Source organism: Triplophysa dalaica, chromosome 23, assembly GCF_015846415.1.
Source record: "Triplophysa dalaica isolate WHDGS20190420 chromosome 23, ASM1584641v1, whole genome shotgun sequence".
Lineage (NCBI taxonomy): Eukaryota > Metazoa > Chordata > Actinopteri > Cypriniformes > Nemacheilidae > Triplophysa > Triplophysa dalaica.
Genome location: NC_079564.1, coordinates 9,213,063 through 9,229,470, shown reverse-complemented (window position 1 = coordinate 9,229,470; position 16,408 = coordinate 9,213,063). Strand labels below are relative to the sequence as shown.

Below are 16,408 nucleotides of genomic sequence, written 5' to 3'. Positions count from 1 at the left end.
AGTAAAGGTATGGGGTAGGATTTGGGATGTAGAGTATGATCATGCAGAATATATGCTTTATAAGCACTAATAAACAGCCAACGTGCCAATAATAGGCATGCTATTAACAACTAGTTAATAGTGAGAATTGCCCCCTATACTGAAGTGTTACCGACCGTTGTACCATTATATATAACTTATTTATAGAAGTTATGACCAATCCTGAAGAAAAAATATATATGACTAACTTGTAAGACTAGTCTAAGCATTTTATGCAGCTGGGCTGTGGTCTGATGCTGTTTAATTGGTAACATTCTCAATCTGGCACTATCAACAGCAGTTTACATGCAGCACAGACCTTGATAAAACACCACCCGCTGATGTCCGGATTGCCAGCTTTGATAAAGCAGCGAAGACACCACAAGATCAGAGTTCACCCGCTTTATTATAAAAACTCCAACAGAGGGGTAGGACTAAATAACTTTGAATGGTGCCGTTAAATATGTGCAGGCCATATACAGCATACCGGTATATATTTTGCATGATAATTTCATAACAGCTTGAAGAACGATAATAAGAGTTGTAATGGCTCTTTTGGGGTCGTGAGACAATCTTTTTTAATCATTCTTTAATATGCCTTCTTAAGAAGATGTGTGATGTATGAGCAATTCCAGAGCATCTCAATGTTTGCTTGTGTTTTATTTCTTTGAAACTTTCTTAGATAAAATGTTAGTGAAGAATAAAGTTTGTCATTCTAAATACACTTTTGGGAGCCATTGCTCATGGATATGTTGAAGTCTTTTCAACATCTTATTTATAAAAGATAGAAGTTATTTATTTACGTTGACATACATTTTTACATTTATGCATTTGGCAGATGCTTTTATCCAAAGCAACTTCCTGCATTATACTATGCATTTTTATCAGAGAACGTGTTAATGAAAGAAATTATCCAAATAACTTTACCCCATTTGATTATTTAAAGTCCCAGAGCCTTTTATTCATAACATAATGACCCGTACTAATTTATTAGCAAATACTGAAATTCTTCAAAAAATGTTAGTCAAATGGAAAAACTATATCAAAAAATGACCAAGTCCAAATTTGTTTTGGCCGTGATCGTCAACAATTCTACACTAAACCTCCATCTCACTATATCGAAATGCCTAAATTAAACCGTCATTGTCAAGAGCTCAGACAGGGGTTGGCTTTCCCCCATAGCCATTTATGAATCAATTTCTCTCTCCACAAAAGAGGCGCTTTAACACTTTGGTTATTTGAAAGGAAATACATTATGTCATAACTTTAGTGAAAGATGCTCTTTCAGGCTATTCAGAAGCGTCAGCCCCCCGCATCACTCCCTGATCTTAAACACCCCTGTCCACGCGTGTGATCGACAGTGGCATTTCATCTATTTACCATCTCGCTCACTATCACGCAGTTAATCCATTCTGAGTCACAAAGCACACAGTAAGCGTTGCACTTCCTTTTGTGCTGTTTAAAATATATAATGAACTAAAACAGCTTAAAACGTGTTGATTTATATTGGTATCGAGCACATGATATTATCTGTGTTATCTTTTTATCCAACCTATTCAACTGAAAGACCTGTTTAGTTCTGTATTGATCTTTACCGTTCATGTCTAATACAGCTACTGTAAATAAAAATCATTACGGTGACCTCTTTGAAAGACATTTAACTGTACTGGCACAAATCGTATGATTTGATTCAAAATTTAGCTCTGGGCACACAACACACTTTTATTTTTGAGTACAATTGATGTGTTGGTCGATCACAGATAAAGCTAATGCAAGACAATAGATTGAATGTGTGCTACAGAGAGTTTCAAATGTAAAGTCCCGGCCACATGACCGACAGGTCACATTTAACACAAGTTTAAATCATTAAATTAAATGTCAATAATCAACCAATTGTGTCCAGATCATTAGGTTATTGATTTTGTTAATGTGGCTGTTGGAACAAAGGGGATATAAGTTTGAATCAAAGAACAAAAAACAACAATAAATCAGACTTTAGGCTTCGATTCTATTGAAATTAAATGCTTTTAAAAAATGTTTAAAAAGGCTGCTTTTCCATGCAAGCTTTTGTCATGACACTCAACAAGTGTTGTAATCTTCCTTCTGCATGCAAAAATCTAAATACACTGTAGAATGTAAATGGTGAGATTCTGTAGAGTTAAATCCAAGTCTTATAAAAATGCATATATTTGCATTTTGAAATTTGAAATAAAGATACAAATTTAAAGATATTAAACTTCGAAACTTAAACTAAATTTTGAATCTCATTTCATCTTTAAACCGGCGAGTTAAAGATGTAGTTCACCCCAAAAGGAAAATTCTGTCATCATTTACTCACTCTTTTGACATATCAAACCTGTATAACTTCCTTTTTTCTGCCGAACATAAAAGAAGATATTTAGAAAAATGTTGGAAACGGAAAACCGTTGGTCCCCATTGACTTTCATTGGTTTGGTGTCCATACAATAGAAGTTAATGGATGTAAATACGAGCCATATTATGTATTAGATGTAAACCTCAATAGTACCTTTCAACAAAATTTCACCACTATAAATAATCAGCAATTATTTAAAGGGAAAGTTCACCACAAATGTTTACGTTTATCATGCTTTATTCACCCTGACATTGTATAAAATCTGAACGTGATTATTTCTTCTTTGGACCACAAAAGAAGATATTTTGAGAAAAATGTATTTGGTTTTGTGTCCATATAACCGAAGTCAATGGGGGTCAAGGTTGTTAGGTTCCCAACATCCTTTAAAATATCTTCATTTGTGTTCTGCAGAAAGAAAGTCAAGAGAAGAGGGTGAATAAATGATGAAAGAATGAATCCCCTTAACTATCATTGAAACAGGAATCTCCTCTTTCCACAAAGAGTTCAATAAAAAAATCCTTCACATTCTCAGTATCTGCCTTCACAGGAGAAGAAAGTTTGTTCAAACAGCCATTTCTTTTTACAAAATCTAAAATACACAAACACGGGGCTGGATCAATGCCGCCAAGTACGCTGGAGGGGGAGAACCCGAGGTGAAGACAAAAGTGGTAAAGGAAAGAGGAAATAAGAAAACAGAATTAAAGCAGAGGGCAGTGGAAAGGGCATTTATGTTATTAAAGAGTGATAGAAACTCGCAGAACCCATCTGTGAGAGAGGACATATAAAAAGGCAAAGGAAACCCCCGAAAAAAGAAGGACGGGGTGTTGATTTTGCGTGATCTGAACATTAACGCACAAACGGGCACATCTGTTGAAGATGGCTCTGTCCTCGGGCAATGTCAACTCGATTACTGCAGGGTTGAAAGAGACAAAGATTCAGCCACATGACTCTTCATCCTTTTAGGCCCATCTGCCAAGCCAGGATCTGAGGCCAAACCTGCCTGAAGAAAATCAAACCCTTTTAAAGCAAAGGCGGAGAAACGCCAGGGTCGCCATGCTTTTCACAGACGCCGAGCTCTTCCTAAATTACCTTAAGCATATTTGTGGCAAATGGGATTCCGTCTTCTGACCTCAGAGATCGTCTCACTTATTTCTGTATTTTTGTGTGGCGTCTCCTTTGAATGTGTCCTGCTCTTTTTTTCTATATGTTCGGCTCTAAAAATGGATACTAATGGTTATTTGCCCATGCTGGGGCAACAAAATCAGGAACAGATATGTCTAGTTCTATAAGAGTTGAATAGTTTTGAGGGCTTTGTGAATTTTTCCTGGAAGGGATGGAATTTTTTTTGAAGCTGAAGCATTTGTTAAAGGGATACATTTATCTTACCATAACTTTTCAACTGTTCCAATATAACTTATTTTATGACCTGTCTTTTTTATTATAATAACTATATATATTCTATTCTATTCTATTCTAGGCAGTGTTCCTTATAAAATAGACACATTTTAAGCTTCCAAGCTTTAAAAAACATCTCCAAAATGCACATATACAGATTCTCACAAAAGTGAGTACACCCCTCACATTTTTATAAATATTTTATTATGTCTTTTCATGTGACAACACTGAAGAAATGAAACTTTGCTACAATGTAAAGTAGTGAGTGTACAGCTTGTAAAACAGTGTACATTTGCTGTCTCCTCAAAAATACTCAACACAGCCATTAATGTCTAAACCGCTGTCAACAAAAGTGAGTACACCTCTAAGTGAAAATGTCCAAATTGGGCCCAAGTAGCCAAATTTGGTGTCATCGCTCTCACTCTCTCATACTGATTATTGAAAGTTCAACATGGCACCTCATGGCAATGAACTCTGAGAAAAAGAATTGTTGCTCAACATTAAGATGGCTTAGTTTATAAGAAGATTGCCAAGACCCTGAAACTGAGCTGCAGCACCGTGGCCAAGACCATACAGCGGTTTAACAGGACAGGTCAGAACAGGCCTCGCCATGGTCGACCAAAGAAGTTGAGTGTGTGTGCTCAGCGTCATATCCAGAGGTTGTCTTTGGGAAATAGACATATGAGTGCTGCCAGTGTTCCTGCAGAGGTAGAAGGGGTGGGGGGTCAGCCTGTCAGTGCTCAGACCATACGCTGCACACTGCATCATATTGGTCTGCATGGCAGTCGTCCAAGAAGGAAGCCTCATCTAAAGATGATGCACAAGAAAGCCCACAAACATTTTGCTGAAGACAAGCAGACTAAGGGCATGGATTACTGGAACCATGTCATCTAGTCTGATGAGACCAATATAAACTTATTTGGTTCAGATGGTGTCAAGCTTGTGTGGCAGCAACCAGGTGAGGAGTACAAAGACAAGTGTGTTTTGCCTACAGTCAAGCATTGTGTAGGGAGTGTCATGGTCTGGGGCTCCATGAGTGCTGCCGGCACTGGGGAGATACAGTTCATTGAGGGAAGAATGAAGAGGGTCAAGGCAGTGTTGGAAAATAATGGTGACCACACAAAATATTGACACTTTGGGCCCAATTTGGACATTTTCACTTAGGGTTGTACTCACTTTAGTTGCCAGTGGTTTAGACAATAATGGCTGTGTGTTGAATTTCTTCTGTGTTGTCACATGCAAAGATATAATAAAATATTTGCTCAAATGTGAGGGCTGTACTTACTTCTGTGAGATACTATATCTACCTCACTCTTTATAAATTGTGTTGAATACATGAGCATCAGTGAATGTCTGTATCCAATTGGGTCTGTCAATTGGTTCAAAATGCATATCATAAAATCATATATATATATAATCATATAAGTGACTGTTGGACAAAGGTCAAATATGCAGAAGATGCTAAAAAAGCTTTTTCTGGATAACAGTGGACAGTTGCTCGAGACCAAAAATAAACTTTCAACAAATAACACAACAACTGTCACTGTCCAGGTGACAAAACAGTAATGAGTACTGATTGTATGTAATCTTTGAACTAGGTTATTTTTATACATTCAGTTATTTTTGTGTTGAGGCCTATTATTTGTGGACTTGTCCAGAACAGTAGTAAATTTAAAAATACATTTAAAAAGCATAAACATATTCAGCCGCAGAAAAACTGAGACCATTCCAAATAATCATTTATTCATCGTTGCTACATGTATTGTGGCCATTCCAATCAGATGTCTTTTGAGATTAGGCTTGTTGCGATAGCCGGTGTCACCGGTGATACTCTGTGTCCATACGACTACCAATTACATCATTTGTCAACCGTGACACAGACCCCCACTATCGTTTTTTATATTTATAGTAATAAATCACTTAGTTTAGTGAAAGACCAAACTAGAGTTCTGCGTCTGAACATGACTGCTGCATTCAGCATAAACGGAACAAGTGTCGCAGCAGAGTCAGATTTTATTCATCATCTGAGGAGAGTGAAGTGCTAAGAGTCGGTCAAAAGTCAGTGATTTGTCATTTATTTTTAACATAAACGTTTTTCGACGTAAAATCAAATGTAAATGTTATATATTTTTGTTTCTTATTTATTTTTTGATTGATGTGTGCTGTGCCAATTTTTTTTGTACGGTCTGTGTTTAATAATAGCAAATGTCATTGTACTTTTTTATAGTTTTGTGTGTTTTTATAAAGAAAGATATGGAACCCAACATTATTTCAAGCAATTGCCGTTTCCGAATTGCCGCGATTTTAAAACAAAGTACAATGCATCTTCGACCACCCAACAGCCATGGGCGTAATTTCGGGGTAGGACAGGTGGGACATGTCCCCACCACATTGGGAAGACATTAAGAAATTCTTGCGGAAGGTGTGTTTTGTTTAGGGGCCATTAAACATATACAACTCGTGGAAACGCTAGATTCCCCCAATGTTCTTTACACGTCGATTAATCGGTGGGAAAATTTCATCACCGCAACATCCCTAGTTGAATTTCAACAAAATCAAATCTCAAGAGAGACATTAAGTCACCCAAAGACTGAAAGCATAACAAGAATAAATACAATTTGAAATGGTCTCTTAATTTTTTTCCGCCGCTGTATATGGTGTGTAGAAACATAGGAGGAGCTTACTGGAGCCTGTGGGTGTAACATGAAGATCTCTGTGGATGGTGTTAAGAACACGCCAGATGTCCACATGTCACAGTCAGCACATCGCCCACTAACCCCAAGGCCGTGGTCACACTCGTCTCCAACAACCTATTTCTAACACTGCACACATATCTACATGCTACAGCGTACTGCTAAGACGTAAAAGCTACGACAAACGTCCTTCCATCTACTTCGCCCAAGTTTCAAGAACACAGCAAGGTAAAACAATGAATGCCATCTTCAGAAGCATAAATACAGATTGTGTTTAAAAAAACAAATCACGACAGGGACATCTAAATAATACACTATACGTTCAGCAATTCAGATTGTATTCAATTTAGTGTCACACCTCTTTCCATCTCCGTCTGGCCAACATTCATTTCGGCGTGTGCACACGACTCTCTCATCTCATTCCTTGCAGGCATCGCTTTCTTTCCCAGGTCACTCGGCAGCATCAATAGACATCATCATAAACACAAGCAATCGCAGCGGGAGCACGGCAAAGCTGCCACGTCGCGTCTCTGTGGTTCCCCCACGCAAGGTCATCCTACAACCTGTATTACCACAAAATGAAGGTCGAGGGGGAAATCTGCTGCTTTGAAGCCACGGAATCTCCATCCCTCCAAGAAAAAGCGATATTATCAGTTTGAATACCGCATCCTAAATTTGACAGGAGTGATTTGAGAAAAAAACCTACATTATAACTTCTGCGGATTGCCTGGATGCCAAACTCACGCACACACCGGCTTTTTCCACGCACCCCCTCATATACACACAACCACACACAGTCTATCTCCTCAATCTTTGGTTTCAAAGGAAGCGTATGAGGTAGAAGGACAGGGGGTTATGCATTAGTACTGGTCAGTGCTCAAAGAGACTTCATCATAAATAATAAAGGGGCTGTGAAGGACATCCAGACTCTAGTTACCAGCTAAGCTGCGCCTCACATCACGGCAGACGAACAGAAGATTGTCACTTCTCATCCGGCTATGACCAACCTTCTACCCATATGATTAACTGACGGCTTCAATTATCCCACCGGATGGAAGCAACTTTCAGAGTGATGGGCAGAGTCTATTTATTTTCGGAAGGTTTGCGAGGGAACGTTTGAAATTCTTTATTACATGGGACTTGTACTTGCTTCACTTTATTGTGTTGAATATAAAAAAAATAGGATAGCCCTACTGTTTCAAGGGGATGTGAATCATCTTATTTATTTTTGGCCTTTCTATTGATGGCGAGAGCAGAAAGGAAATAAATAAGAAGGCCCAGAAAATGAGCCGAGCTTGACTCAAATTTGGGTAGGCCATATACTGTATAAGGCCGTGTTCAGACTTCACTTCTGTTTAGAAACTGCTAGCGTCTGTTTTACAATATAATCCCATGGAGTAAACCTTATTTTCAAAAAATATCCTAATCGCTTATTTAATGCCAGCTCAGAGCGTCTTTGGATGGTGTAAAAAGTTCAAATTTTCAAAAAAAAAAACGCACTACATCAAAGCTCCTTTTTCACAGTTTACCAATGACAGAGACCTGTCGTTTCAATAAAAACATGCGAGGAACGTGATTGGTCGAGAAGACTCAAGATCGTAAAAATCTAATGTATCCGAAACACCCGTCGGATCGTAGTTTTGTATAAATGTAAGTTTCATTTTTACTTTCAAAAACTTCCAATTGCATTTCTTTCGAGAAATCAGTATTGTTATGTTTAAATATGTGATTAGTTATTGTAAAGCTCAAATTCAAATAGACTTCCGTTACGCTGCCTATCTGTTTCTCTGGGCTGCCTTCGTGCACAGACGTTGCCTCTGAAGTCATGTCATTCAGCTGTTATTTGTAACCAAAAGCTGTTTTTTACACAAAAAAATCGCTTTTGTCAACTTTTCCTTGCCAAAAAAGAAGTTAGGTGTGAACACGGCATAATTTTGAACACACACATGCAGTGCGCACTATCCCACATTTACAAATTGCTTCTTTAAAATCAACGCAGATGATATAAAAAACATTCCTATTAAATTCACATTATTATTAACAGAATATTTCATAGTTTTCAACATGTATGTCTTGAAAATATTTTGGAAAATATGAACTATAGCAAAGTTTTAACTAATAGTATAGCTGCCTTCCATTATAAACTTGATACGGAAGTGGCACTTAATTTCTTCCGTCCACACTGACCCTACCGGCACCATGTATCTAAAACAAAAGCGGACCTAGTACCGCTCCTGCCCAGCCTCTGCCACCCCCCTGCTTGAATAGCATCTTATCTGTAGCCGCTGGCAGTACAGACGCATTAGCGAGTGGATTACACATGCTTGGTAGGCATGCATTAGGGAGATGGGGGCAGATCCCAGCTCAAACCAGCCAACTAAAGGCCTGAGCCTGCCCTATAATGAGATCTAACTCCTGAGGAGAGGCACTCGGGGCTACTGCGCTCTATTTAAAGAGGGCCAGCCTCATTTAAAAGACTGTGCCTGTGTGACTTTATTACCTAACCCGCGCGGGGCGCATTGAGGCCCTCTTTGCATTAGCACCAACCCCCCTCCTCTCTGTTTTCGGCTAAGCTGATTACACAAATATAATGTGTGCGTTTTATTTGGGGCCTTCAGCGTGGATGCAGGAGCCTAATGTGTATATATATATATATATATATATACAGTATATATATGCGTATTTGTGTGCAGGTTGGGCTGGAAAGACAACAGGGACAACAAGCTAGTAAGTAATGGATTTGCTTGTGGCTAGCCATTAAGGTTGAATATCAGATGTTCAGCGTTACTTTTGAATTGTAAATGGATAGATTGATATATTTTGTGTAATAATCTAGTACTTTTTCACAGCACACATTTCTGTTGTCCTCAAAAATGCGTTACTATATGGAAAGCATTCCACCTGAATGGCACGTTCTCCTTAAGAACAGTGTCTCGAGCCATAAACCTTTTCTTGTCCATAACAGATACATTTCCCTCTCAAACTCCCCCTCAATTACACAAATCAATAAGCGTTTCTTTTATCTTTTCATGCTTTTTTCAACCCCGTCTCTCTGCTGAAGGTGACCCCTGGGCTGGAATGTGTCCTCCATTTCGGCAGAATCGGCGTAAGTGCTGGCCATTTGGCGTGGACGTTAAGTGTATAAAATGAGTGGCCCTGTCTCTATGGCCCTCTCCTCCTGACAGGCTGATGATAGAAGCGTCACATCCCAGGCCCGAATAAAATTCAAACTGACAAGAGACGAGGCTTTGGTGGCTGAATATAATGCCGGATTGTGCCTCAGAGTGTCTTATTATCTTGTCTTGGGATGCTAGTGAGGAGGCGGGTCTCTTAGAAAAGAGCAGACAGCCAGTGTATACACACGCAGACACACAACCCATCTCGTATTCTGTGAGTCAGAGCAAAAACAGAGTTTGGCCTCCTAAGCACTGCTTTTGCCGCTAATGTACCTGACAATAAATAGGACGGCGTTGTTGGGGATGTTTGTGCGTGATAGCCGGAGTGAAACACGAAGAAAAGAGCGGCTCTTTTTTAAAAGGCGGCGGAGGTCGAAAAGCATGGGGTGTTGAAAGTGAGGAGGGGACGGGGAGAGATGAATGAGAGAGATGCTATTCTGTAGTCGACGGCTTCGCTTTGGCCTCGCGGTTAGTCGCAGTCCTGTTCAGAATAATGCAAGAAAAGATATTAAGCATGTAAACACACACTGGATGAGGGAATTTACGAAGCAGCTCTTGAGCAACGTATTTCAGCACAAAAAACGTTTCTCATTTACTAACGGCAATTCACTTTAAAAAGGTGATGCATGGCAAGTATTGAGATTAACTACAATGAACTACTGTATCTGTGGTTAAATACTGTAATTGGCATTCTTCTACGGAAAAAATAAACATCTTTCTATTTTAAGGTAACTGCCTCAAAACAAGAGATTTACAATATTTCGAAATTACAAACAAAACAAAAAATGTAGATGTGCGTATTACAATGTGTGTGCATGAATGAATGCACATGCTCTGACGTGTTGGTTATTGAACTTTTCATTTTTTATATAATAATTATTATTCGTTTTAATTTTGCCAGTTTCACTGGATGCACACGCCTTGCCCGAAGTTAACTTCCATTCTGTGTTTGGTCATAATATAACAATTTATTGTATATTTAATTTTTATTAATATTCATTTTAAATGTTTTTTTTCATACGAATTATATTAAATTCAATTAAAACTATTCAACAGTTATTGAGTTTTTGTGGAGGTCTACCAGAAGTTAAGTTTGGGCCACATAACGTTTGTTTATTATCGGATCGCATATTGTATATCACATTATTTATATAGTTTTCACTTTTTTTGCAATATTTTACAGTACACAAAACACAACTAAAGTAAGAAAAAAAAAGAATAATGTGCAAATATCAACAACAGAAAGCAGGCAGGCCTTCTGTTATTTAGTGATCTTTAGTTTTTCACCAATTGTTGAATTACAACCAGACAGTGGTGGCCAAAGGTAATGCTGAGCTTTAGTTTACACTCCAAGTATATCTACAGCTAAGATTTCCACACCCCAGCATCCTGTCACAAGATCACTTAAGTTCGCTTTATCACCGCATTTGCATAATATCTTTGGAACTACACTTGAGAAATCATGTTTTGGTGAATCCCCTCCTTGACTCCTGTGCTGTCCTGAGCATTTACCTATCACAACCAATCAGCTACTATCATCATAACACACCATCTATGCAGACAAGATGAATCACTCAAGGATTTTCAGCGCTGAACCATTTTATAATCATTCAAAACCAATTTCACTGTATGCCTTCCTTTGTGCTTGGAGATTAATAAAGAGGCATTTAACACAAGTACGACAGCACAGTGCGAATATCTGACAATGTTTAGATGAAAATGGATGTTAATACAGAAGAAAATATCAAAAGAGATTTCACACTTTTCTTTGCTCAGTGGCAAACATGTTCTCCTATACCTTTTCAATAACAGTCACAGCAAGGTTAATTCACAGCTAATTCAGTCGGATTCAGTTCAAACTTCAGACTCCGATGTTTAAAGGGTACAGTTCAATCATCTTCACATTTCCCTATCTCTTCATCACGCTTTCTTCAGAAGCCTCTGCAAAGTTAACATCTTACCTAAGGACTGACAAAACCCACAGAATGGTCTATCCAAAGCGCATAAAGCGCGGGCCATCATATTCTTCATCTTCTCTCTCCACGGTCCTTCATACTCCTGCAGAACGGCAGCCCCCCCACGGGAGCTTTTCAACTTTTCAAAGCAAATGTCAAGGTCAGGCTTTTGTTGGCCGTCACGCGGACACGTTTGTGCGGAAATTAGTCTGTGCGTTTGTCCATACATGTACGAGTGATTCCTTGATCTGGGCTTTTGTGCGGAAACATATTGAAAAATATCTCGCCAATGTTCTTGTTATCTCCTACACATCGTTCTGTGAAATATCAGCCATGGAAAGGAATGAATAGCAACTTAAAACAGGTTTCATCCTGTTGCAATGATCTTTATAAAGAGGCGATGCATACGCTCGCACAATGACTCCACGGCCGTTTTAAATTGTTGAGCGTCAATTGATTTGCTAGACATAAGTATTGCTTTTTAGTGACCTTTAAACGTACAGAACCTCCTCTGAGGGCACCATGGCATGATTTAATCAAACAATGTCTGGCAGATGAAGATAATACCTTTAGTATTAATCGCACTGCAGTGATGGAAAATATGACTCTTGAATATTCTTTAGGAAGAACTAGATTTAGATTCCAACTATGCAGCGCTTAAATGCATTTAATGTAAATGCACCCGCAGGTGGCTGACATCATGTCAAGTAGATGCTTTTTTTAACTAATGCCATAGTGTGCAATGTCCTTTGACTTTAGTTATTTCAAATAGTTTGTTTTATCTTGGTGATATTTCTGAATATTCATGCATGCATTGCTGGTTCTGTTTGTTTAAAATAAAAACACATCACTTAAAAATGAGTGTTTTTATTTTTATTAAAAAAAATATTGAATGAATATGACGCAATAAGAGTAAAATGAAATTGTAAAAAATTAATGAAAACCCTTTTTCAGCATCAGATATCAAAATCAGCATGATGGAGGTTTTATTCCCTCCATCCTGTTGTTTCCCATCTCTTCCTTCATTCCCTATTCTGTCTGTAACCAGAGTACAATGACCCCACAGACATTTTAGTGATGGGCAACTGTGCCCAAGGAAAGAAATCAACCGTGCCGGTCTGCCCCGAGTGGCCCCCTGGCACTGCCCACGGGCCCCAGTCTGTTCCACCTCTCACGCGGCAAAAAGAAATAGCGGGGGACGGTCCATTTGGTGACTTTTAAAATAAAAGGTTAATCTTTTTAACTGAATAATTTTGACCACATGCAAACTGAAATAAAAAACATACTAATTTTAAAAACCTCTGATTGTGTGTGTATATTTATTTTACAAAAAAACGTGGCACAACACACATGGGTGCGTGTTTGCGTGTGTGGGTGTTTGAGTAAGCGTGTGCAAAAAGTGAGCTTTCACACAAAGAATCGTTTGACAGATAGACAATGAGCTGTAAAACCGAGTATAAAAAGAAAAAGCATCAAGCAAACAAAAGCAGGTTTGATGCTTATTAAAGAAAATTGTTACGCTGGCATTATGGAACAGTAACTGGGCATTTCTTGCCTTGGGATATTCTAAAAAATTCATCAGACAGCGGGAACCTCAAGTCTGATCAGGCACTGACAGAGAGGTTCGGACGGGGATCAGACACAACCCCTCCGCCCCGCACTACACACACCACCACCCCCCAGCCCAAGTCCCAAAATCAAATCAGCAACGAAACCTGCCGTTGCGACACACAGTCATCATGGTGACAGTCTACACCAAGTCCTGCTCTTACATTCATTCCCTCCAATATTCCCTCTGCCTTGTTAAAAGCTATACGCAAACACGCACGCAGATGCACGTACACACGTACGCAAAGTCTTGTTATGTACGTTTGGTGCACATAAGGGGGTGGCTGATGTTTGATGTATAATTCATATCAAAACACTGAGCAATACTCTTTATTCTGTTCTTTAAATGTCTAATGTAACATAGCTCCAGTCATGGCTGAAACCAGACCGTAATGTGGATACAGTTCCTAAGCCTCTTCATCAAAAGTAAATCTATTATAGAAAAAAATAATAAATGTGGAGAATTTAATAATATTAATGTATAATTTATTTGTTATGACCACAGCTGGAAACATACCAACTTTAGAGTGCAAAAATATAATAGTTAGTTGTTATAAGCCTGGCAACAGCATTATCTGTCATACACTATTAGCGTTATATATTAAATGTTAATTGCATTAACTGGAATTAACAGTAAATGTTGGAGAATTGGAAAACCACATGGATAAAGTCAGCCCTTTGATGGTATAAGGAATTTATTATGATAACTTTAATAGCAGGGGTGAACACATCATTCAGTCCAACTATGAACACCTAAAAAGACAGACAGTCACAGGTACTGAATATTAAACCTTAAAAAAAATCACACATAGCAACCACACAATTTGCTTAGTTAAATTACAAGAATTTACGGTATTAAATATAATGTCACCGGGAAACGTTCCTGGAATGCTTCTAAATCCCTGTTTTAAGGAGGTTTGTAGTGTAAGTCAGATAACACTTTAATTCAACAGAAAGCTGTTTTATCAAACATTTTAGTGCACTCTGGAATTGATCTGTGACGCTTCTTTGAGAACAGTTTTTTTTAAACACGGTTTGTGAGACATACAGCATAACTCTGTTTTGTATATACAGTATGTGCATGTGTATAGTTGCATGTGTGTTTCATAAAAAGTGTACAATCACGAATAAGAAGAAAAGCTGCTTGTATTGAATTCAGTATTATGCTCATAAATGAAATACAAAGTATAAGCATACCATCAAAAAGTATTTCTTCATAAAGAAGATTATAGAGACACACCAAATGAAAAACCAAATGAAAAACAAGTTATAACATTTATTTTATAACCGTGTTTTGTCACTATAGAAAACATAATTCAGGCTAATATATTTTTTATAAAAAATAAAAAAAAGAATGGAAAGGGGATGTTAGGAGTCTCTGAATGCAACAGCAGTGATGTGATCAGAGAAAATAACAGGTTGATTCTGAATTTTGGTTAATGCGTCTCTTCCAAAGTGAAAAATGCAATGTACAATCTGTTCAAACGGAGCCAGCGGCAAGGTTATGAGTCTTAAAGTGTATCATTAACGCTGTAAATTTGACATCAAGTGAAAATAGTCTGTCAATGCATTGTCAATCTAAAGGGCTGGAAACTTACATCACTGCTGAGTTTAAGGATTTCTAAAGGATTTTCTGTTCTTTCAAACCAAGTCTGAGTGATCATTATAACAAGTAAGTTCATTAAATTTTAACATAATCTTTAAAAAAAACTATTTTGGGATGTAAATTAAGTTCAACATTTAGAGTGTTTATTCATTTTGTTTTGTAATCTTTTGCTTCGATGAATAAAATATGCTTAGCAAAAAGAAAAAATAATGCATTATTAAAAACGCTCTTTACAAAGAAGAAATTGCTATAAAAGTATATAGACTATTTCTATAATCTTTCATATTTTATAAAAATATTTCATACACTAATAATATTTATTGTTAATATGCAAATAATTCATAATATTTTTTTGTATAAAATTAACATTAGCATTAAACACATCATGCTTTTAAAAGCGTCTACATTTTTACATTCAACACTTACATACAAAAGTAGGCAAACCTCCTCTCTTTTTAATAAAACGCCCAGGTATATTCTATACACAGCTCTTAATCACGAAAAATACAATTCAGTCTGCTCCGATGTGAAGTCCTCACGAGGCGGAGAGAGCTCTTCACACAACAATCACATTTCTCTCCCTCAGGCCTCTTCACTTTCTCTCATTTTATCTTCAGCCTAAGCCGAGGAGATCTCAAATGTGAAGAAATGTCACCCCGTATGACAGATGAGTGTGTGTGTGTGAGCCCGTGTGCGTGTGTACATTATATGTCTCCTGTTGCCTATTTGCCCCAGATTCTGTCACATTTCTCTGCTTTATGAACACCAACAAAAAACTGGTCTCCAAATACTGCATGGCTGCACCCCACCAGTGTTACACTTTATCCACAAGCTTTCGATATGACGGTAGAACAACGGATACACAACGTATTAACAACCAAAATGAACTATGAAATTTAAATGTCAACTGTTTATATGGAGCAACTTTAGTTTGAGCTGGAATTTGTTATGACAAAAACGTTTCTCTTCCAAACATCCGAACTCTACAAAAAACCACTTAAACACAACTTTTAGATGCTCGCTTCCAGTACTTTCTACCAAAGCATCTGTTACACACACAAACAAACAAACAAACACATGTAGGTATCACATTCCACACATGCACATCCCAGGTGTCATTTCACAAGAATGAGGAAGATGAAGGCAGGACTCACCATACATCTTCTCCTCAGAGTCGGTGTCAGCTGAGAGAAGCAAGGGCTCGTCATTGAGCTCGCTGTCCGGGCTGGCCGCCTTGTCATCGTCCCGCAGCTCGCAGGCGTCCATATCGGCACGCAGGGGGAGCAACGGTTTGCTCAGCTGCCCTGTGATCATCGGATCCTGGAGGTGAGAAGAAGAAGGTTGAGAGGGAAAAAGGAAAAGATGCTTTAGTGCACGCTGGGTCTCTCAATCACGCTTTATGGGTCTCACGCACACACATGCTTCCCCCTCTCTCTCTCTCTCTCTCTCTCTCTCTCTCTCTGCTTTCTGAAACTCACCACCTCTTCTAGCACTCTCTGACTCTCGCTCGATCACTTTCTCTCTCTATTTTACTGATTGTACTCATGCTGTTGCTGCTGGTTGTGGGGTTGAAGAGCTCTTGT

The 16,408-nt window shown here is 38.3% G+C and overlaps 1 protein-coding gene across 1 annotated transcript in view; it reads right to left on the bottom strand.

Moving 5' to 3' along the window:
• Positions 1-16,139, bottom strand: part of pou6f2 (POU class 6 homeobox 2) — an 85,820-nt gene extending 69,681 nt beyond the window's left edge. The window contains exon 1 of the mRNA XM_056738830.1: positions 15,980-16,139. Coding sequence (XP_056594808.1) covers positions 15,980-16,139 — 160 coding nt within the window. The remainder of the gene's footprint in view (positions 1-15,979) is intronic.
• Positions 16,140-16,408: the final 269 nt, after the last annotated feature.